This window comes from Hermetia illucens, chromosome 6 (genome assembly GCF_905115235.1).
Source record: "Hermetia illucens chromosome 6, iHerIll2.2.curated.20191125, whole genome shotgun sequence".
NCBI classification, from domain to species: domain Eukaryota; kingdom Metazoa; phylum Arthropoda; class Insecta; order Diptera; family Stratiomyidae; genus Hermetia; species Hermetia illucens.
The window spans coordinates 43,310,890-43,333,458 of NC_051854.1; the positions used below are offsets into that span (position 1 = coordinate 43,310,890).

The following is a 22,569-nucleotide window of genomic DNA, read 5'->3' on the forward strand; positions in this document are numbered from 1 at the left end:
GGTATTACTGCCTAAATTTTACCGCGAGCGCAAGAGGAAGGTCTGTCAGAAAAAAATGTCACCCACTAGAGAACTACAGTACGAATCCAATCTGCAGAAACCTTCTCCTTCACCATTGCCAGGAAGAGCTTTATCGTACTAAGCAGTAAATCTACGGTATGGCGGGAGATGGACAAATCAGCAGGAGAGATCTTAACAAAGTTGGTACCTCTCATACGAATACGGCTACGTCTCCGTGGGAGTTTCCTCAAAGGAAGGCACAATGATCCATCCTGTGGAAAAAAATGCTGGGGCAAAGCCAAGATTTGAAATTGAAAGGTATCGCGATGAGCTCCTCAATACCTGGCCCTCGAAGCAGATTCCCCAGGAGAAATCGATTGTTTTAATTGTTGCTTAGTTTGTGGTATATAATGGCGAATCCAGGTTTCATAAATGCTGACAACTCGATGCAAAAACTCATTCGGATCTCGCTTAAATTGTTCCAAGCACTGATTCGAAGTTAACAGCCGCATCCGTGAGCAATCGTGGCACTCATCGGGCCGACAATTTCTTCATCGTCAACTTATCATTTAAAATATGAACTGCCACCTACGGCCTCTGTTACTTCGAACACTTTCTTTCGTCGATCAGCAAGAATAATGTCATGGGCTTTTTGAATGATTTCCTCGGTAAATACATCTGCTGACCGTCCTGGTCGCGCCTCATCAAAAACCCAACGATACTGCCTTTTTTCCATCTTAGCGAAAATCACAAGACACCTCTTACACGAATGGCTACCAAATCCAAACTAACCTATCAATCAGTCTGAAATTTGTTTTGCCGTCGTTTGATAGATGGCAGCACACGATGATAACTTGTAGTGCGAGTCGTTTTTAAACACAAAGGTGTTACCTGTAGGTCCTTTGATGTCAGTAGACGACTCCGTTAAGTTAAGGTTAATATGATAGATAACAATAAAAATTTATTTACTCCAAAAGAATACAAGAGGAGTTTACAATTTTACCGCAATGCGTACCGATCGGCTAGTTGAGTTCGACTCTGTGTCCATGTAAAAGTCAGCGCTTCTAGTCCTCAGCTTTCTAAGATAATGTAGCGGGTGAAGTTCGGTGCGATTGGTTGTTACATGACCTCCCCTTGAGTGATGGAGTCACACCAATTTGCCCTGTCATTTCTTGCGATTAGGTTCGTCTCATTGGTGGATACACAGGTCATATGTCCTGCGGTCATGAGTTAAACGGTGTCAGGTCTTAGACGCTGATGCATTTTGTTGAGGAACGCCTTGGGATCTTCAGGGGACTTTCAGCTTCTGAATATAGAAACCAATCACCTGGCAATCATAATGGGGTACCAAATAACAGTTCCGCTGATGACGCATTAAGACCGTGCTTGAAGCTTGTCCGGAGTCCGAGGAGGACAATGGGCGAGGCTTCCACCCAGCCTTGACTGTCTTCCAAACACATGATAGCAGCCTTAAAAGAATGATGCCATCTTTCGACCAGGCCGTTTGACGCCTGAAAATATGTTGATGACTTAGGACGTTTGCATCCTAGTGTTTTTGTTAGGGCGGCGAAGGGCGCGGACTCAAACTGAGAGCCCTGATCTGTAGTGATGGCCTTAGGTGTGCGTACCGGGCGATCCAAGTTGATGGTGTGGTTTCCGGTCATCGGGAAAATTTGTCCAGCATAGTTAAGCAATATCTGTACGCGCGTGAGGGTGGGAGGGGTCCTATAAAGCCCAGATGGACCTGCTGTAACCTTCCGTCAGGGAACTCGAATGGCTGGAACGGATTTTTTGTGTGTCGTCCGACTTTGGCTCGCTGGCAACATAGACAGCTACGGGTCCAATGCATGATAACCTTCCACTTCTCTGGCTAAATGAACTTTTTTATCCTAGGAGTTCATCTTCCTAGGAGTCGTCTGAGTTGTTTGGTTGTGGCCGGCAGACCGTAGTTATGTATTACCTCTACGCGTGGCAACGGTAGCAATGTTCCATCTTCATTAATGGTATGACCCAAAAACTCCACCACGTCGGTTCCGAAGACAAATTTTGAAACGTTCACGACCTGTCCATAATCCGTTAGCCGTTGGAAACCTGTTCAATATGTTGTTTCGGAGACCCAGACGCGACCAGGATATCGTCCATCCGATCGTCCATGAAATGTTGGAAGGTCTGCGCTGCGTTCCGGAGGCCGAACGTTATTACAATGGACTCGGATAAACTGAACGGTGTTGTAACAGCAGTTTTAGGAGCGTCCTCTTCCGTAATCGGTATCTGGTGGAACGTTCTGTGAAGATCTATCTTCGTCAAAACGCGTTTTTGGTTCAACCTGGTGACGATATTCTGCATGTATCGCATGGGGTAGCGATCCGGGGCCATTATCGCGTTAAGTCTGCAGTAGCCTCCGCATGACCTCCAAGTTCTATCCTTTTTTGGGCTAAATGCGGGGGACTGTCAGACGGGCGGCAATAACCCATTCTGACCATGTATTCGAAATCCTGTTTTGCTTTTTTTAACCGAATAGGCTTGAGTTGGCGGGGTTCCTCTATAGCGGGCGGTTCTTGAGTAATGATGTAGTGTTGGACGCTACGTCGGCAATCAGTTTGGACGGAGAGATTTGTTAACTGGGGAACTCTTTGAGTAGTTGCTGATATGCCGATTCCCCTGCCACGGTAAAAATGGGGATGATGACAGCTTGGTGCATGGATCAAGCTTGATAAAGTCGGCGACGATGATTGATCTGTAGACGTCGGCTACAAAAACTGTTCAAGGAAATTGCATACGAAGGCCGAGGCTCTTCGTCAAAACCTGCTAGCCATATGTGTTGATACACAACCCGTTAGCAGGTGTCGCCGATTTTTTGTTTGCAGTCATGTTCCGTCCGCATCCGTGTTTATTAGGGGCTTGTGTCTCGTCTGCTCGTCGAAAATATGGAGACGGTTTTGTCTGGTGACGAATTGGAAAGCGTCACTAATTTTCAACTGTTGGCCTCTAGAAACTCAGGTGCATGGTTTATTACATTTCCGTGAATACTGCTGAAATTTCATGTGAAAATAGCACACTTGGTCGGATTAAGATTCCCGGCGCTTCATACGCGTACTCCTGCTGGGGTCGCTACGCTTCGGGAATTGAGTCGTGTCAATCCGTTCGAGGGGACTGCGGATTTTAACTAATTAAGGTCATTATGCATTGGAACTGGCGAAGGAAAATGTGCTGCTACTGCGGAGACTTGGAGCGGCTCTCGAACCTGCAAGATGCGATCGGCCATTTCTGACAACCCGATAAATCTGTAGCTTCCGAGATGCTGTGGATGGCTTGGACGCTGGCCGGCCAGCGTTGTAGCCACAGTGATTTGAGCATTACGTCCGTAACTTTGTTTCCCGCTTTTAACTTCATCCCACGGAGAAGTAGCGAAGGTTTCTGGTCTCCCAGGTGCAGGTTTGTAAGTAACTCACGGAGTTCGACCTCCTCCGATACTGTGCATGCCGTGAGGAGCCTGTTTTTGATGGTCCGATAATTGTCGGTGTCCGGCGGTGACTTGACAATAGTGGCAACCTGACCGAGGAAGTCCGGATCCAGTTCATTTACGACTTTGCCGAACTGGGAGTCCTTTTTCAAATGCAAAGGTGTTATCTGTAGGTGATGTCAGTAGAGAACTCCGAAGGTTAATAGATAACAATAACAATATCAACATTTCAGATGTCCAATGGATCATCTTCAATGATGATAGGTGCGCAATCTTAAGTTCTCATGCCTTTGACAGTGATGGCAATGGTGATAGGATAAGGGTGGTTGGCGATGCTATTGGGTATACCCTGCCGGTGATGCTTGCTGACAACGCGTTCTTTTTACGCATGGGTTTAACTCCCCTCGTATAAGGGTATTCCGATTTCATGTGAAAGTACATTCATGTAACTCCGTTTTCAACTTTCGGCTCCATCCTTTTTTACCCTTAGTTGCTACTTTCCAGTTCACGGGGCTGAATTTAAATAATATTATCTAAATAAACATTAGTAATTCCCAAAATGGGCTATGTTTGTCCACACCTATCGGTCATTTTTCCAGACGCTGCAAAAGGGTTTGTGACCCCTTTAAACCCAAGGACGAAAATATATTGCAAATATTTTGACAGAAGGCCTTCAAACAAACACACAAAACACGTGCAAACATCAAACATCCGCATATATATATATGTGCCTACATCTACACAAATCTAATGGGAAAAGGACGAAAAAAATATATGAAAGTAAAAACTTACCGACAACATGCAGCCGGAACGCTTGGCTTATTTTCGGTTCGGTGGAGACCTGGCATTCGTAAGTCCCCGTGTCCCTTGGCTGCGGCGACGATATCCTTAATGTCCATTCGTCTGACCCTTCGGTGTGTAAAGATTGAAATCTCTGGTCGTTTGTGTAGGTGAGAATGCCAACTGTCAGGATATGCAGATCCCTTTTTCGTATCCATGAAACCTTTATTTTGGTCCCAAAATTAAGGAAGAGAAAATAGAATTTTCCTGTTAATACTGATAGCATCCTGTACATATTTGCAGATGTAGTGGTTCATAGTGCACAGATTAGGTGAAGAGTTGTCGCTTTCGAATTCAATTGATTCCTCTAGTTAGATTCAAAATGGGGCATAAGCTTCTTAGGTATTGAGGATTTCGGTCGAATATGCTGCAAAACGAATTAGTGAGGTAGAAGCCAGTGAAAAACCGGATTTGACTTCCTGAAATCCTGGCTATGAAATCCTATTAAAGTCGAATGATTTCAACAGAATTTGTATTTGAAGTTCCGGAAAATTTCCGGCACCAAGGAAGTCTCCCGGGAAAATTACAAATAAAAGAAGTTTCCATGGGATATAACTTACTTCCTCTCTTATGTGTACATGTGTCATTTATTCGTTTACTAGGCAATGACAATGTCGGTCTGTGCCTGGAAAATTGGTATCCTTTAAGAATGATGTATATTTTCATTGCCAAGGACAGTGTGCAACAGACAGACTCTGTCAAAAATTTCTGACATTTATTTCTAATAAGCTATAATATTGCAACTCCGCTCATGCCCCGTGGAACCACCATCACGGGGCGGAGTCAGCTCACTTTAGCTTGGTCACCTTTCATATCTACGCGGCGTACGAAAGTGGGCTATTCTCGTCTCCTCTGTCTTTCGCAGTTTGCTCTGGATAGATGTGACCATGGATCCATGGATGGCGTGATATTAGCCTAGGTCAGCCAGGGTGGTAGTTGTGGCGTATATGAGGACCCAGCCCCTTCGAGACCCAGGTCGGGTAGTATGCGTTAAACTGACAGTAGTAGGCTGCGTTGCTCCGAGCGAGGGCTGATCCGTCCGGGAGTTCCGGAATCAGTTAATCATAGGTCAGGCATCAGAGAATTGGGGTAGGGGCTTTGTCCCCGAGGGTGTACGCGTTGCAGATATTGAAGGGCTGAAAAATACGACGAGAAATCGGGACGCGCGGACGGAGAGGAGGGCTCGCATAGTGATGCGGCACCTGGAACCGAGATGGGAACCCAGTATCACACAGTGCTAAAATTGCGGAAAGAGGCACATTAGAAACTGTGGAATCTATCCAAATTTTTTCAAGTATGAGCTGAGTGGGAAGGCTGTCGACTACTCTGGCGCGAGCTGAAGAGAAGAGGCTTACTAAGAAATGCGCAGCAGTTGTCAAACGCATACGATCTGCAATGTTCCTCCAGGATAACGTCAGCAAAGAGGTGAAAAACGCACCGATGGAGCTCCTGGCCAGAATTTCATTTTATAGGCAGTCATGAAGAGTAAGAGAAAATCCGCGGGAGCAGAAACAACTGCGCCCCCGATGGGAACACTACGAGTGTCAAACTGATCGTGGACAACCCATTGCAGAGCGAACTAGGGGCAAAAAACGAAAGGACGAAGAGGCATCTGAAAAAGACTTCACTCAAGTACTCTCCAGGACTCAAAGGAGGAAGGCGAAGAGGGACAAGAGACAACAACACGCCGCGTCATCAGAAAAATCACACGAAAGACTGAGCACCAAAAGAAAAGGTGGGGAGACTAATGAGGACTAGACTGCCAGTTCTGCTTATTACGCCGAAGGAAGGGAAGACTTTATCGGAAGTCTTCAGTGAGATCCGTTACAAGATCAAATCCGAATATAGCGGAGCAAAAGTGTCTTGAATTTGTAAAACGAAGAGTGGTCTCCACCATTCTCTCTCGTTCGTTACGTTCTGTGAAACACTCAATGGGCTTCTGGGGAAGAAAGCTTCGGTTTCTAGTCTGGAACCCACGTATTCTCTGGAAATCCGCGACTTTGATTTCCTCACGGAAAAGAGCGAGGTAGAGGAGGCCATCAAACGTGAATGCCCGGAGGTGAGAAATATCCAGATTGGTATCACCACTACGAACTCCCGAGGCCAAAAACTCACTGTGGTGGAAGTTGCCGCTCAATACGCGAGGAAGCTTCTACGCAGTGTGAAAATCATAATTGTTTGGGTAGTGTGTAGGATACAAATACGGGCCGCCCCAACCGAATGTTAAAGATGTTTGGATTATGGGCATGGGTCTGCAACCTGTCGGGGACCTGACAAATGGACAACAAGCCGCAAATGTGGTCAGGCGGGCCATAAAGTGAACGCCTGCAATGAAAAATAAAGCTGTGTTCTATGCAAGGACCGTGGGGGGTCTGATGAGAACATTGCGCACACGGCGGACTTGGGGCGGTGTCCAGTCTTCATAGCAGAACTGGGAAGAGTTACGACGTGCTCAACATGATTCGCACCCTGTAAATCAACATGCGCCGGAGTACAACCGCTCATGAATTGCTAGCGCAGTTCACTGCAGAGACCAAAGCTGATTTCGTACTCATCAATCAGCAGTACCGAAACAAGGTCCCACTTTCATGGTACCCTGACATATCAGATACCTCTGCCATATGGGTTTGGAACGGTGGCAGCGGAAAACGAATTCTCGAAATAGCGGCGAGAACATGACGGGTAGTTCTAAACACTGGATCCACTCCAACGTCACGGCGCCCAGGCTACGAGGGAAGCATTCCAGATGTAACCTTCGCGTCGCAGACAATGGTGTCGCTGGTGGACAGATGGTGAGTTCTGGAAGACTTCTCGTCAAGCGACCATTAATACATTGCCTTCAAAACTCTTGAAACAGCTGGGGTCGCGCTGGAGTCCACTCCTGGGGATGGTGACACTGCAGCTGGCACTGTCGTAAATTCAGTTATGGACCTGATAACGACGGTTTGCGGAGCCTCCATGTCCAGTAGGCGTCGAGACGTGGCGATGTATTGGTGGACGGAAAAAATTACTGAGCTCCGGAAGGATTGTCACAGGCTTCGCTGCTTAACACAACAAAATGACGGAGTACAGATCAGCCAAAAGGAAACTTCGCAGCGCAACAAGCAGGAAAAAGGCTTGGTGCTGGCAGGACCTCGACCTCGGTTACAAATTGGTAACCCGAAAAGTCGGGGCTCTGCGGAAACACTGTTCACTTACAGCCGAGCAGATGAACCGCATTGTACGGCACTATACCCTGCGTACCCCGTATGGGATGATGACGCCGACGCGCAGAACGCCGTGAACTGTCCACTTTTCTTCATAAAAAGTTGGGACAGGCAGTCCTCTTCATGAAAAGTTCGAAAGCACCAAGATCTGATCATCATCATCATCATCAACGGCGCAACAACCGGTATCCGTTCTAGGCCTGCCTTAATAAGGAACTCCAAACATCCCGGTTTTGCGCCGAGGTCCACCAATTCGATATCCCTAAAAGCTGTCTGGCGTCCTGACCTACGCCATCGCTCCATCTTAGGCAGGGTCTGCCTCGTCTTCTTTTTCTACCATAGATATTGCCCTTATAGACTTTCCGGGTGGGATCATCCTCATCCATACGGATTAAGTGACCCGCCCACCGTAACCTATTGAGCGGGATTTTATCTACAACCGAACGGTCATGGTATCGCTCATAGATTTCGTCATTGTGTAGGCTGCGGAATCGTCCATCCTCATGTAGGGGGCCAAAAATTCTTCGGAGGATTCTTCTCTCAAACGCGGCCAAGAGTTCGCAATTTTTCTTGCTAAGAACCCAAGTTTCCGAGGAATACTTGAGGACTGGCAAGATCATAGTCTTGTACAGTAAGAGCTTTGACCCTATGGTGAGACGTTTCGAGCGGAACAGTCTTTGTAAAATCTGGTCATAGCAGAGATATACAAACTGGTATTCCAACACCGGCCAGACCTACTGCTGGGTGCATTCAACGCTTGACTGAAAGAGGGCATTTTCCCTGCTCATTGGAAGGGGGCGAGGTTTATGCTGATCAGCAAAGATAAAGGCCACCCGGAATTGCCGTCTTTATATCACCCACTTTGTATGCTTGACTTTGCTGGAAAAGTGCTCGAAAAGCTCATCAGAAGTACATTCGCTGAAACGATAGGTGCTACCGGAGACTTATCTCCACGCAGTTCGGTTGAGCAAGGAGCTTCACAGTTGATGCTGTCATACAAGTCGAGGATGCCTTTAATTTCGGCACATTCTAGGCACGCTAGACAATACTTTCCATTAGAAACCGTTCCCTGCTCTATGAAACACTAGAGGGTCAGAGGAGGATGGAGGTGGCACAGTGATCCATTCTTGGGTTGGACATCTGGAACGCTACCTATGATAACATACCAACAGATTCGCGCCTGGTCGGTTATGCAGATGATGTCGCGGCGCTTCTTGCTGGATGCACTGTCGAACAGGCGCAAAGCAGACTTGGCATATTAATGCGACCGGTAAGCAGATGGATGACTACACATGGTTTCAACCTTGCACTGAAAAAAACCGAAGTAGTCATCCTGACTAAATAGAGAATTCCGAACCTGCGTCCCAAAGTACCCTGCGTTGACTATTGACTCAAAAATGAGCTTTTTTGAGCAAATCAAAGCAGCAGCGAACAAGGGGGCAGCTGGAGTTTCGGCGTTAAGTAGGCAAATATGGGGGTCCTACGCCTAGCAGGCGATTTTTCCTGATGAGTTCAATGCAGTGTGTCCTGCTCCTGCACCGTAAAAGTATGAACTGAAACTCTTGGCAAGGAGGTATGTCGTAAGCGTTGCGCGCAAGTATAGAGATGGGGAGATTTGTGGGTGGCGTGTGCATACCGCATTGTCTCTGAACCGGCCGTGAAGGTGGTCGCGAGAGGGATCCCCGTTGCCCTTCTTACTAAGGAGCGTAAAGCCATATACAAGCGCAAGGAAGAAGAACCAAGGGAGGTAGTTGCTCAGCAACTCTCCTGGCAAAGTGAAACTAGAGGTAGATGGACTGCGCGGTTCATCGGCAACTTAGGTGCGTGGCTGAATTGGAAGCATGGTGAGACTGACTATTTCCTTACCCAGTTCTTAAGTGATCGTGGAGGCTTTCGGTTTTACTCGTATAAGATTGGAAAGGCACGATCTCCGGATGGTGTCTTTTGCAATGGAGTTGTGGACGAAGCCCATCACATTTTTTTTCTTGTGGAAGGTGGGATGTGATTCGTCAGCAGCTGTATCTAAACACAGGGGATCTCTTTTCAGACAACAATGTCGAAGAGAAGCTGAGGAGCGCTGACAAGTGGGACCGTTTTGCCCATTACGTTTGGGTCCTTCTCGTTGCAAGGAAGATAGAGCCTGACGGGCGGAGGAGCCGGATAACAGGTGGTTTCTTGAACTAACAGTTCCCTTTCTCCTCTTCCGTCCCGTTGGTGAAAGGAATTCCGCAAGGCGGGAAAGTTCGGGAGCTAGCCCGAAGTAATGAGACAAACGGTTCCAGGCAAGCTCTCGGACAATGGGGAGGTGTTGAGTTGGTAGTCCGACGACATGCCGTTGCAGGTGTCCAACAAGCTGTGCGTAAATGCATTCATCTACCCTACCCAAAAGAAAAAAAACTAAACGTGTTGCTTATAGCTGAGCTTCCCGTCTATCATCACTCCCAAGTACTTCTTTTACAGCGCTTGGTGATGAGGACCGCTTCCGTTTTTTCCTCCGCGAGCGTCAGACCAAAACTCTCTAGCCAACCCTTAACATGAGTACAACTCAGCATCTTCGATATTTCCAATCAAATCCAGTGTTATGTCGTCGAAATAGCCCACCATTGTGGCTTCCTGCGGGACCGGAGGATTAGGCATATCGTTGTACATGATGTTCCACAGAAGTGGGCCCAGTACGGAGTCCTGTGGGACAAACGCAGAGACAACATACACCTTGTGTCCGGATAGCTGCGTGACTAGAGCACAAGGCTATCATATGGAAGATCGCACTTCGAATCTTACTGGTGGTAGTGAAATTTGTATCATGATTTGACGTCGGATACCAGTCGACTCAGCTGTGCCTGAGTCAAATCAGTCAATGCTGACCACATTGTCCCCTGCAGTGTACTGTAGTGTGCCGTTACGGCTTTGAATGAAGTGCTCTAACACTCTTCAAGGCCCAGGTTCAATATGGATCTTTGCCCCAACGATTATTAATATCCAGACCCGGGGCTTTGTCATCTCCTATTCCACCGCAGATCTTCACAGTTCATTACTGGTGAATGGCGGTATTGCCGTCACAATCAGATATCGTTGGAAGCTGTCAGTGCCCTCCTCTGGCTGGGGAAATAATCACTGGATGGTTTTTAGCAAAAGGATAGGGCTCGTGATCTGCGGAGATGAACGGTCTCTGAATCTCCCCATAACGATTCTATAGGCGCCCCCACGGGTATACGTCCGCTTCCAAACAGAGCTTCTTAAAGCATTTCCTCTTGCTTCGCTAGATGGCAAGCTTGAGGGTTTTGCGGGCTACCTTATAGGCGCACTTTTTTGCCCTTGGGCGATTCTGCCAACTGCCTCTAAGCCGATCTTCTGACTCAGTAACAGGCTAATAGGAGGCTGGCCAGTTAACTATTCCACCAGTAGTTTGGTTTTTTACTAGGGAATGAGCTCCTCCTAGGCATGGGCACGTCACATTCTTTGGCGGTGCATTGGGCCACATGGACTGCTCTTTCCGTAGAGGCACTTGCTTTCGTCTAGCCACATTTTTATGAAGACTTGCCAAAAGCCGCCACGAACTCTTACACTGAAATTACCGATTAGTGGATCGATCTAGAACAGTGCAGGAAAAATAGGAGTGCATTGCCATATGTAAGATTTTCGCCTCAGGACTTCTGCGCAGGACTAAGCTTGAAGAAGAAGTTCAAGCATGAATTAATCTTTTGAATACCTAATGTAGGCTTCCGAATTTTATGAAAATCTCTCTCTGAGGGAAGGGTTGCCGGCATTATTATCCCAAAGTTCATCAGCGATCCCGGCAGCATCAGCAAGGAGTCTTATTTTGAAGAGCTTCTGAATCCGACACGTTGCGCCCCCATGCAAGTAGCCCAAATCAATGGCGGTGGTTATTCTGGTCCCACTATACATCCTCCGACAGCAGAAGGAGTTGGTTTCGCCTTGAAAATCCGGTAGAACGGGTCTACTAAATGCTGAGAATCAAGGAGGGCGAGAAGATCCCAGACGACTGGCGTAGGAGCATCATCTCCTCCAAACATTTGCTAAACACATTCGAAGGGAAAGTCCTTCGGCGAATTTTCAGTGCAGTTTGCGATCATGATGGATGATGCGTTCGGTACAACTATGCGCTGTATGAACTGTACGATGAGCAAGAAGTGTCGAAATTCGTTAAACTACAACACCTTCAGTTGGCAGGGCATCTCCAACGAATGACCGACGATGACATGCCAAAGAAGGCCGACGTGTCGACGCAGCGAGACTACCAGGAAGACCGAGAGCTCGGTGGGAGAGCACAATACATATATACGGACGCCGAGTAACTACTAGGCTTCCAAGATTGGAGAACGCGGTCGTGGGCCCGAGATAATTGGAGGACAACGATCCAGGCGGCGAGGGCTTGATTTCGGGCTGTAGTGCCACGGTGATGATGATGATGGTTATCCCAATGTTACCAAGAAAACGATGGATATGTTCCATGTAGCCTCAAAAAGGCTCTCTTAGGCCAAGAGTGGAGTAAGGAGTTTCCAAATCTCTCATCAGGCGCGTCCCTTCTTCGTATTTACCCACCGTTACAGGAACAAGCTCCCGCGAATGAAAATACAACACCGAAGATGAAGAGTGTAGCGAGGTACGGGGAGGAGGAAACAATGCCGGATAACTTGAGTGGGGCAACCCGACAACTAATGTAAGGGGACATGTTCTGCTCGAAGCATTGATGGTATTGGCGAATGTTGGGGCCTCGTACACTTTCCAGGGAAGGCGCCTGAGGTCTATAGTGCACATGACATACGTGAGTGCCGCTTTAGCCAGTAGAATCGCTTAGCATGCTAATGAAGACTATACTTGCAGCGGCCACCATCCAATCTGCATGGAAATCAAGGGCGGATCGAGCTTGAAAAAGAGTTCTTGCAGAATGCCGGTTGGTATGCTCGGCTGGACAGCGAAAGTTTCTGAGGGGGACACGTTTTCCGCGCCGCTTCAACAAGACACATCCCTGAATAGTACGGTTTAAGAAAAAAACACCCAAAAGCGTGCGATGTTACTATGTCAAAAAGGTGATTGCTCCCCAGTAAGCAACCTTACTACTGGTGGAACAACGAAATCGCAAGTTTGCAAGCCGCATGTTTCCAGGTAAGCAGGCTTTGCCAGATTCGCAGGGTAAACCCCGTTGGCGACGGTCAAGAAGAGGCAAAGAGGCAACTGCGTGGCCGCCTAAAAGAAGCCATTCGGAGGGGCACAAAGAACTGCTTGAAACAGCTGTGTTACCATGTCGACGCAAACCCTTGGGGCGAGGCCTACAGGGTGGTAATGGAAACCCTACGGAGATCACCCCAGGTGATCGGCCCGCGTCTCCAGAAACAGATAGTTACCACCCTGTACCCTCGTCACGAAAATAAAGTAAGGCACCCGCTTGTCCAGGTAAATAAGGGCGTAATACCTTCAGTAACTGTGGAGGAGCTGCGGAAATATATGGTATAATCGGTGAAAAAAAGACCTGAGGTTTGGATGGCATCCCCAGCCGAACTTTGAAACTAGCAGTGAAGACTAGGCCCGAACTTTTTGCCAACACCTTCGAACCCTGCCTAAAAGAAGCAATATTCCCTATCCAGTGGAAAAAGCAAAAGTTGGTGTTGCTTCCGAAGCCTGACAAGCCACCTGACAACGCAGGATTGTATCGTTTTATCAATGGGGAAGACGACGGGGAGAGTCATCTACAACAGACTGCTACTCATCATCGAAACCAGTAATGGTTTGTCAAAACGTCGGTTTGGTTTCCGATGTGTCCACGCAATTAGCATGGTGGTAAAACTGAGAAAAGGCGCACTGATTTATGGCGGCTGCACACTCAACTCAGCCAACTGGAACAGAATTAAAGGGACGTTGACTGACATAGGTGTCCTCGGGTATTTAACGAATTTGGTGGAAAATTATCTCTCAGAGAGGACCCTCTAGTACGGGACGAATGAGCGCCCCAAAGAATACATTGTCACAGCCTGGGTGCCACAGGGATCGGTACTTGGTCTCCTGTTGTGGAATATCATGCGTAATGGAGTGCTTGGTCTTTCCATTACAGAGGGGACTACGATTGTTGGCTTTGCTGGTGACCTAGCTGTGGTTGTTATAGAAAGAGACCCAGAAGATGTGGAGGTCTACGCGAGGGAAGCAGTAAGAGCGGTAAAGTTCTGGCTAGAAAGAACCTGAATGACCTTGGCAGACGCGAACACGGAAGCGATCTTACTAACTGAAGCCGGCTATCAAATACTTGGAGGTGGTAATTGACAACAAATTGGGCTTTAGGGAACACCTAGAATATCCATGCCAAAAGGCAGCCTTTGCCATCGCGGCAGAGTCGCAAGATCTTTGGCAATGTAGATGGGACGAGTCTACGAAGGGTCAGTAGACGCGCAGGGCTCATTCTTAATTTTAGGTGTGGCTTAAGAGGAGACCAACTACCACATTATCATGTTCCTCAGGGGACATGGTGCTTGCTACAGGCAGTATCTGCACTGCTTTGGGTTGGATGATTCTCCTAATTGTCCTAGATGCAGTGGCATACCGGAGGATCCAGAGCATGTGATGTTTTACTGCTAAAGATTTGCAATGTAGAGGACGAACCTAAACCAAGTGTTGGACAGCGTGAGGCCGGAACCCTTAGTTCCGGAGATGCTGAGGTCCGAGGAGAACTGACTTACAATTTGCTTCGCAATCGTGCAAATACAGGAGGAGTTACTGTAGGAGCAAAGAAGGACGAAAGCCGAAAGGAGGAGAAGGACGAATACCTAAGGGCAGTCTTACCCGGCGAAGTAATACCTAAATGGTGGTTCGGCGGGGTTGGGGGTGGAGAGACCGGGGGTGGATTTTAGCTCCGGTGTTTGTGCGGTGGAACTGGGGCGGACGTGTCTTTCTAACATTTTCCACCTCCGCGTACAAACAAAAAAAAAGGGCAACGGTGGTTTTATTAATACGAAGTTCATTAAATGCCACCATCCTAAAATAAGTATAGGTTTCGAAACAAGAAGCCAATTCTGCTTCACAGAGCACTCCAACCCTGTTCGCATTTCCATCCAAGAGAATACGGAGTGCCCCAATAGAGAAACTGAACCGGATGGATTATATAAATGCGGACAAGGACATGATAGTTTGCCACTTTCTACTCGATTTCATAGAGATAATAGATAACGACCGAGTGGGTATCCAGAACGCTGATCATATCGAAGGCAACATTCGAATATGGAGATTGAGTGGATTAAACGTGCTTAGTGTTGACATGCATACGAAATGCTATCCACTGTTCCTAAGGATATACACAGATGGGAAGAAGGAATCGATGATTTCCATGGGGAAATAACGAAGTAAAACCTTTTAACCTACATGTACGCGTCGTTTCATAACAACAACTCTTGAACATTGGTTCTGACTGTCATATATTAATGTCGTTCCGTTTTTCGCTTGTATCTTTTCTCCGAAAAAAAAACGAAACATGACTAGCTGAAATATACGTAGGAGGACAATTTATCCCTAAGGATACATTGTCCTCCCTTATTTCCATGCATTTGCTATTCTTGGCATTACAGTCATGTGGTTATCTATTTTTCGTTTTTAATTTTCCGGTTACTTTCGTTGTTCATTTTGCGTTAAAAAGAGGAGTCTGATTTTAAAGATGACTCCACTAATATGGATGGTGAAGTCACTGACACGTAGGTATGTCAAATGTAAGCTTACCAAATTAAAGAGGAGAGTATTTTTGGTGTCATGCTCCTGGCGCGGAGACCACGAAAAAATAACTCTCTCTCGTCGAAGGCTGAGTATTTTCATCACTGAAATAGGAGGAATTTTCTTTTTCCTTTAGGTTACATTTTTAGGGTGAGTTTCAGAATAGACATTTCAATTTGTCTGTAATTTCACACTTACTGAGAATAATATGTGACTGCTTTTCGACCGACTTGTTTTACATGAGATATATTGGTCATGGTATAAGGGAAGAAGAAGTCAAATTGATGCGTCATTCCCACTCAGTGGAATTACTAAGAGTAAAGGTTACTTTGGCCCCCTACATGAGGATGGGCGATTTCGTAGCCTACATAATGATGAAATTAATGAGCGATACCATGGCCGCCAGGTTGTGGATAAAATCCAGGCCAGGCCACGACGCCAGACAGCTTTTAAGGATGTCGAATTGATGGACCTCGGCGCAAAACCGGGATGTCTGGAATTACTTATGAAGGCAGGCCTAGACTGGACACCGGCTGTTGCGTCGTTGATGATGATGAACGGTTACTTTATGGAAGTGAACTTTAAGGTAGCAGTTCAAATCTCACTCCCACCAACAGACAGTTCCTATACAGTAGAAAAGGATGCTTTCCACGAGCAATTGCACGCAGCTGTGGAGGGGCTTCCTAATGGTGACATTGCGATTGTGATAGGTGATCTGAATGCGAAGGTGAGCTCTTAGAACACCTGGTTCGGACATTTGACAGACCAATACTAGCCTTGTGACTGTAGCGATAATGGCGGAAGGTTTGTGGCTTTCTCCAGCTTCCACCGCCTCGTCAGTGTACGCGCATTGTTCGGGCAGAGAAAATGCCATAAGGTTAGTTGGTAAGTAGATATAGGAGTCTTCTCTTGGATTCGCGTAACCAGAAATATACCGACATCGGCCTCGCGCAATTCAGAAGAGTATACGCACCACAAAAGGGCTTGCATTTAGTCAAGTCCTTTTCCACAGTGATGATCAAGCGATTAAGTAAAAGACCACTTCACCCCGGCTTTTCACCGTATCACATTGGGTGAATTTCTGCCTCTTGTAGATGAAATGGCAAGTCACTGTAACATTTGGATACACTTAAATGGATTAAAGCTGCTTAAAAGTCTTCCGCAGAGTTATTTAAACCTGTATCTGCAACTTTGGCAGACCTGCTTCTTCCCTTATACGAAAATCATGGCAATACGAGACCTTTCGCAGATTCCGAAGGAGGGCACCGGTTTTGAATACGGCGATTGGAAGCCTCTGCGTACTCCCTACCATCACAAGGGTGTGTGTGTGTCTGGTGGGGGGAGAAGCTACAGCTTCTGAGCGCTCAGGCCATGTTGGCCCATTATACTCGCCACCTCCGTCTAACGGAATATTCCGGATTCGTTAACGTTAGTGGATGTGATGCTACGCGTTGCAACTGGAGAACATCGGCTCCAAAGATCTGCTGGCTGATGCGTCCATAGGCGGGACATTCACACACACACAATTATGGCCTGTCAGAATTCCCACAGTACACCTGCCAGTCCTCCTGCTTTTCGACAGGACAAACTTTGCGGTATGCATGTTCGGTTCTGGCAGGAAAAGTTGGGTGTGTCGAACAGCTGTCATTGTGGCAAGCTTGTTCCCAGTTTTTGAAAACACACTTAGCCAATGCTACTGATTCTCCAATTGTTGGCTGCGGTCCCGGCATAGGGGAGATTGACCCCTCTTTCGCCCTCTTCGCCACAGTGACCAGGTACCCAGAGTGTTCCACCGTACGGAATCTAGAGATAAAGTTCAAACGATTTCTGCATTCCTGAACGATTTTCGAGGTGATCAAAGGACTACTCAACGTCCTCAATGCAGCTTGGCTATTACTGCAGATTGCGATGCGCCTGCCCTTCAATCGCTCGTCAATCAGCCAGTTTGCCGCCCTTAGAATCGCATAAGCTTCGGCTTGAAAAACCGTTACATATTGCCCCAAAGGAAAAGCCCACTTTTTGTTTTTATTCGAGAGGTAGACTCCGGCTCCAGAATCCTCTTCTATTTTTGAGTCATCGGTGTAGAAGACTTCCGTATATCGGTATATCCTCTGGAAATTACGAGTTCTCTCTACGCTTCAGGGTAACTTCATATCTTCTACGAAAGAGATGTATGGGGACACGAGAATCGGAAGGCATTGTAAGAACTGGATTCAGTCTGCCAAGTAACTCTTCCAATGCTCTGTGCCCCCGACATACGTTCTTTCCCCGAATTAGTCTATGAGCTGCTCTCATTGCAGTGCTTTAAATAAATATATTCAAGGGCTGCAAATGGAGTAGTGCATTTAGAATGGCACCGGATGTCGTGCTCATGGCACCAGTGATACCCAGACACACAATTCTTTGCAGTGCGACTAGTTTACGGTGAAACCCTTTTTGTCTTACGTTGACCCACCACACTACGGATGCATAAGCAAACATCGGCCTAATGATGGCAACGTATATCCACATTACCGCATGAGGCCTGAGTCCCCATGTCGAGGAAAAGGTCCGTCTGCACAGCCCATAAGCTGTGAGAGCTCGTTTCATCTTTACCTCTACATGTTTGTTCCAAAGAAGTTTTTTATCTAGAGTGACTCCCAGATATTTCACTTCCTCGGGGAGTTGAAGGGTAGTACCCCTCATCTCAGGGAGGCAAAGTTCATCCAGTTTTCTCGTTTTGGTGAGTAATACCATTATGGTTTCATTTGGATTAACTGAAAGACCATGTCTGAGGCACCAGCTGTCTATCAAATCAACGGCACGTTGGATATTCCTACACACCGTTCCAAGATCCCGATCAACAGCAAGCACTGCCCCGTCATCATCATAAGCTTGAGTGTGTGTTGGCAAATTTTTCAGTTCGCGTAGTAGTGAGTCGATCAGCATACTCCAGAGAAGTGGCGAAAGCACACCTTCTTGCGGGCAGCCCTTCATTGCTTCTGCAGTCAAATAGCGATCGACATCCACCTTAGCGCACAGCAATCTCTGCGTTAGCATAGCATGGATCCACTTAATTAAAGCATCGCCAACACCAACACCAACTGGCGGCATCACAAAGTTTTCGAAAAGTTGCACAATCAACAGCTCCTTCAGTGTCCACGAACAGCCCCACCGCATACTCACCATTCAACGGTGCATCCTCTATCTTTGTGACCAAAGGACTTTCCACGCTGGTAAGCATGTTGGTTTTCATCAAGTGGGTGCCACCTAAGTGTGTTTCCACGAATGTGATGCTCCACCAATCTCTCCAAACTGTTCAGCAAGAATGAAGTCAAGCTGATCTGTCAGAAGTTCTTTGGATTAGAATAGTCATCCTTCCTAGATTTCCGTATGAAGACTACCTTAATCTTTTGCCAAGTGGAAGGCACGTAGCCCAGAGCAAGACATCCTCGACAAATATTACTTAGAGATCGCTCTAAGTGTACACTCCTTTAGCATTGGCGGACAGATGCCATCTATGCCAGGTGCTTTGAAATGGTCAAAGGACAGTATGGCAGCTCTCCCTTTTTCATGGGTAACAACCGCTTTCGCAGTGTTCCAGTTCCCCTTGCAGCACTTCCGTGTTGAAGGGTTGCAAGAACCGTCAACTCTGCTATGCCACTTTTCTCGCCCGTGCTCCCGGGTGGTGTACTTCTATGAGGATCTGTACTGAATCCAGTCTGGAGCTCGTGAAAGTACCGTCGGGTTTTCTAAGAGAGTGCAACTTGGCCGACTCATCCCTTTTGAAGTCTCTCTTTCGCCTTCCAGTTCCTCACAGTACGCTCTAACGAGCCTCTTGTATTCACGCTGTGGGTCCCTGAAATTTAACCAGTCTTCATTCTTGTTACTTTTGCATGCCCGGTTCAGAAGTCGCCTGGTTGATGTCCTGGGATTTTGTAGTTTCCGGTTCGAGGAAGGAACCGTTTTACCGCTTTGGCCTCGGGAAATAGGACAAGCCTCCTCATAGCACTCTAAAAGTGTGCAGTTCAGAGTTTTCAATTCATCTTCCAGCGCCAAAGTAGTCCTTAGTCGCCTAAGGAACTGTACTTCATTGCCAAGAAGTTCATTGAACTTTGTCCAATCCGTTTTCATAGGATTCCGTCTTGGTACTACAGATTGTCCGCCAGCAATAGTCAGATTAAATTCAAGGTATCGCTGGTCTGACAGTGTGACCTTGTCCAGGACTCGCCAGTGTGTAATCAACTCTAACAACTTTGAAGTGCATATTCTAGCGTGGGCAGAGGGCACAAAGAATTATAGGGTAAGTAGGCAGAGGCAACTATAACTCTTACCATTAACCTGGTATTGTAAGTTGACTGCAACAAGGTCCTGCGAACAGAATTGTCTCAGCATGGTTGCCTCTAACAATTTTGACATGAGAACGTAGGCCCTCGGTCTTGAGGATCTTTGATCGAAGAAGATCCTGGTCCCCTTGACTGACCCAATACCACGGACTCTGTTAAAACGAACCAATGGCTCTTGAACCAGAAATATATAAGGACAGTCCTGTAACTTTAGCTTTGGAATGCTGCAGGTTGATTTGACTAACTCTTATGTTTGTAGCCATAAGTGCAGTCTAATATGAAAACCAGCGCTAACTGAAAAGTCTGCTGCATTCAGTGTTGGTTTTACCGGGCTTATCAGCTTGTCCTCACCTTCCACCGAAAGTTCCGTATTCTTGCGCCCGATTTATCTGGATATCGCCGCACTTGGCGTTGTAGCAGCATCCATGTCCTCATTCCCAAGAAACTTTGCCTTCTTTCACAGTGCCTTCCGTTGTCGTAGGTTAAAAGCCCTTCCAGGTTCACGGAGTCCGGCTGTATGGATCAATTTTCACATACCGGCGTTAGATCAGTTGCGTCCACATTACCAGCTTCCCTTTCTTCCGTTTTTCCGAGTACAAGTGGAGGAGAAGGTTTTGCCAGCCAAGCCTGTAGTTCCTCCTCCTTCGCGGCTGAAGTTTCCTTCTGCCGAGCCTTCCCCTCCCGTATTTTAGAAGAGTTAGGTGACAGTGGCATCGACCGACCGGCCGTATCAGATTTCCAGTTCTTCTCATTAAGGGAGTTGCTCTACTATCCTTTTTGGCTGGCCGCGCCGTAGACACCGGGTATAGGTTTTCCACTGAAGTGGAGAGCCTGTCTTCCACAGATTTCTCCGTGGTAGAACATGGATTAGGTGAGGCCTCCAAAGTCCGTACCTCGGCCACGACCTGATTTCTCAGAGTGACAGGTGGATTCAAAGTCTGTGACTTCTTATCACTTGGAGAGTTACAATCCTTTGTTTCATCTTCATGTGTTTTTGGATACTCTTAGTGTAGTAGTAAACTACCACAAGCTCCTCTACCACGACAAGGTAGTGTCTGACGGGCAACGTCACAAGGGTAATAACGAAAATAATTCTAGACCGCATGAAGGAAAACCCCAAAAGTATGAGGATGCTCTTTGGTTTCCGCTCTGGATCCTCCTGCATTGACCACATCAACATCCTACAAATGGAACAATGCGCGGAGTTTGCTTCACCTGTTTATCAATTTTGAGACGCCTTTTGGATACAGTGAACAGGAAGTATATCTGGGGTGCTCTATGCAGGAGGGGCATCCCGGAGATTATGGGCGCAGCATATGATGACGTAAAATGTCATGTCCTGTTTCGATGTGAAATTTCCGAGAAATTTGGGGTTCAAAGCGGAATCTGTTAGGGTTAGATATTCTTATTATTGGAGACGTACTTCTTCATACTCCCTTGTCTAGAGGACGTAGAGGAGTTCAAACACTTCGAACACCTCGATAGTGCTGATGACATCTGTGTCTTCTTCCATCGAGTAATGAACCCTGACCAAATGGCTCTGGATTTGGAAAGAGAGAAGTAGGGTCGCACTTAAAGTAAACTCCCCCCCTCCCCCTCTGCTGCTCAAAAGTTCCAAGCCTTCCTGAACACTTGTCTCTGACGTATCATCGGGATTCGTTGGTTTCATACTGTCTCAAAAAAAGGACTTGGTCGGCGCACGAGTCAGTTCCCCGTGGACGCGTTGATCTGAAAATCGACGAGTGAGTCATCGCAGAAGCACTGGGTGTAGAACTTAAGAGAGAAGTGCGACCGACTCGGTAAGTAGTGGAAGAGTTGTCCTGCATTTTGACGTACCATATACGATGCCGCTTATATGTGGTTGGCGCTCTCTACCCCTCTTCTTGAATGGCAACCATATATTGACACTGGGAGTAGCTTTTTGATATGCAGCCGCTAACACCATGCCTTCAAACGATCGATGCATTCATTATAGTGAAACTTTGTTTTTTAGATATCTTTTGAGTGTTTGCGACTCATGGAAACGCTTACATTTCAAGTAATCACCATCGAATTTGGGTAAAGTTATTCGGAAATCTTTAAACTGATTTAAGCCTGTCCGGGGTGCGCGACTGTGGTCGGACTTTTTTCCAGGCATTTTTGGGTTTTATCTTCAGTGTTACTATACTTGCCCGAGGTTCACCGAAGTGCTAGCACGCCATCGGAACTTTCAAAGATATCTTTATGCAGCTCCCGAGCCTCGTCCCAAAATCTATGGACAGTGGAACATTTTAACTAGTGAAATTTCCTTGGTATATATGGTTGCCATTCATCCCCTGGTGGGGTATAGCATGTCAACGTGCCATTACTAAAATTCCCTTCAGTTCCCCGCACGAATTCCGAGACGTTCGCATTCGTCCTCTACTGTTCTCCAGTGATCCTGGGAGAGTGAATTCCACTGCATGGTGTAGCCCGCAATGTAATTGTCGCTCCTCCTTATTGTATCGCCTATCAACTGCCACTTACGCAAGCCAACGTAAGTCACCATTAGATGGTGATCCTTTCTTAGGCCGATTGCAGCACCTCTCTTGTTACGCATATCCAGGAGAAAACTTCTAACTCTACTGCTGATTACGAACTGGCCCATCTGATTGCTCACACAGGATCGGTCAGTTCAAACCCAACTGGTCTTATGGCAGGCTCTGTGGTCGAACGATCTGCCACCAATGATGAGCCACTGGAAGGTGCATAAATCCACGAACCCCGCATCTCTATCGTTATGGTCGCCAAGACAGTATTTCCCCATCGCATGTCTAAGCAAGATGTTGTTATATCCCACCTTGGCATTCAGATTACCCATCACGACCACAATGTCATTTTTAAGAAGCTCCCCGGAACTACCTCGAATTGTTCGCAGAAAACATTCTTCTCTACTATATCGGAACCCTCCGTTGGTGGGTAGCCCCAGGTCAAAAGAGAGCGTATTGAGGTGGAAGTCTGAAGCAATCCCACACTGGATGCGTGTCTGCTACCACTTGACTTTGCA

General features: G+C 47.0%; 1 protein-coding gene across 1 annotated transcript in view; it reads right to left on the reverse strand.

The window, feature by feature from the left end:
• LOC119660543 (basement membrane-specific heparan sulfate proteoglycan core protein-like) overlaps positions 1–22,569 on the reverse strand; it is a 447,358-nt gene that overhangs the window by 39,663 nt on the left and 385,126 nt on the right. The window contains exon 3 of the mRNA XM_038069178.1: positions 4,256–4,466. Within this exon, the coding sequence (XP_037925106.1) occupies positions 4,256–4,466 (211 nt within the window). The remainder of the gene's footprint in view (positions 1–4,255; positions 4,467–22,569) is intronic.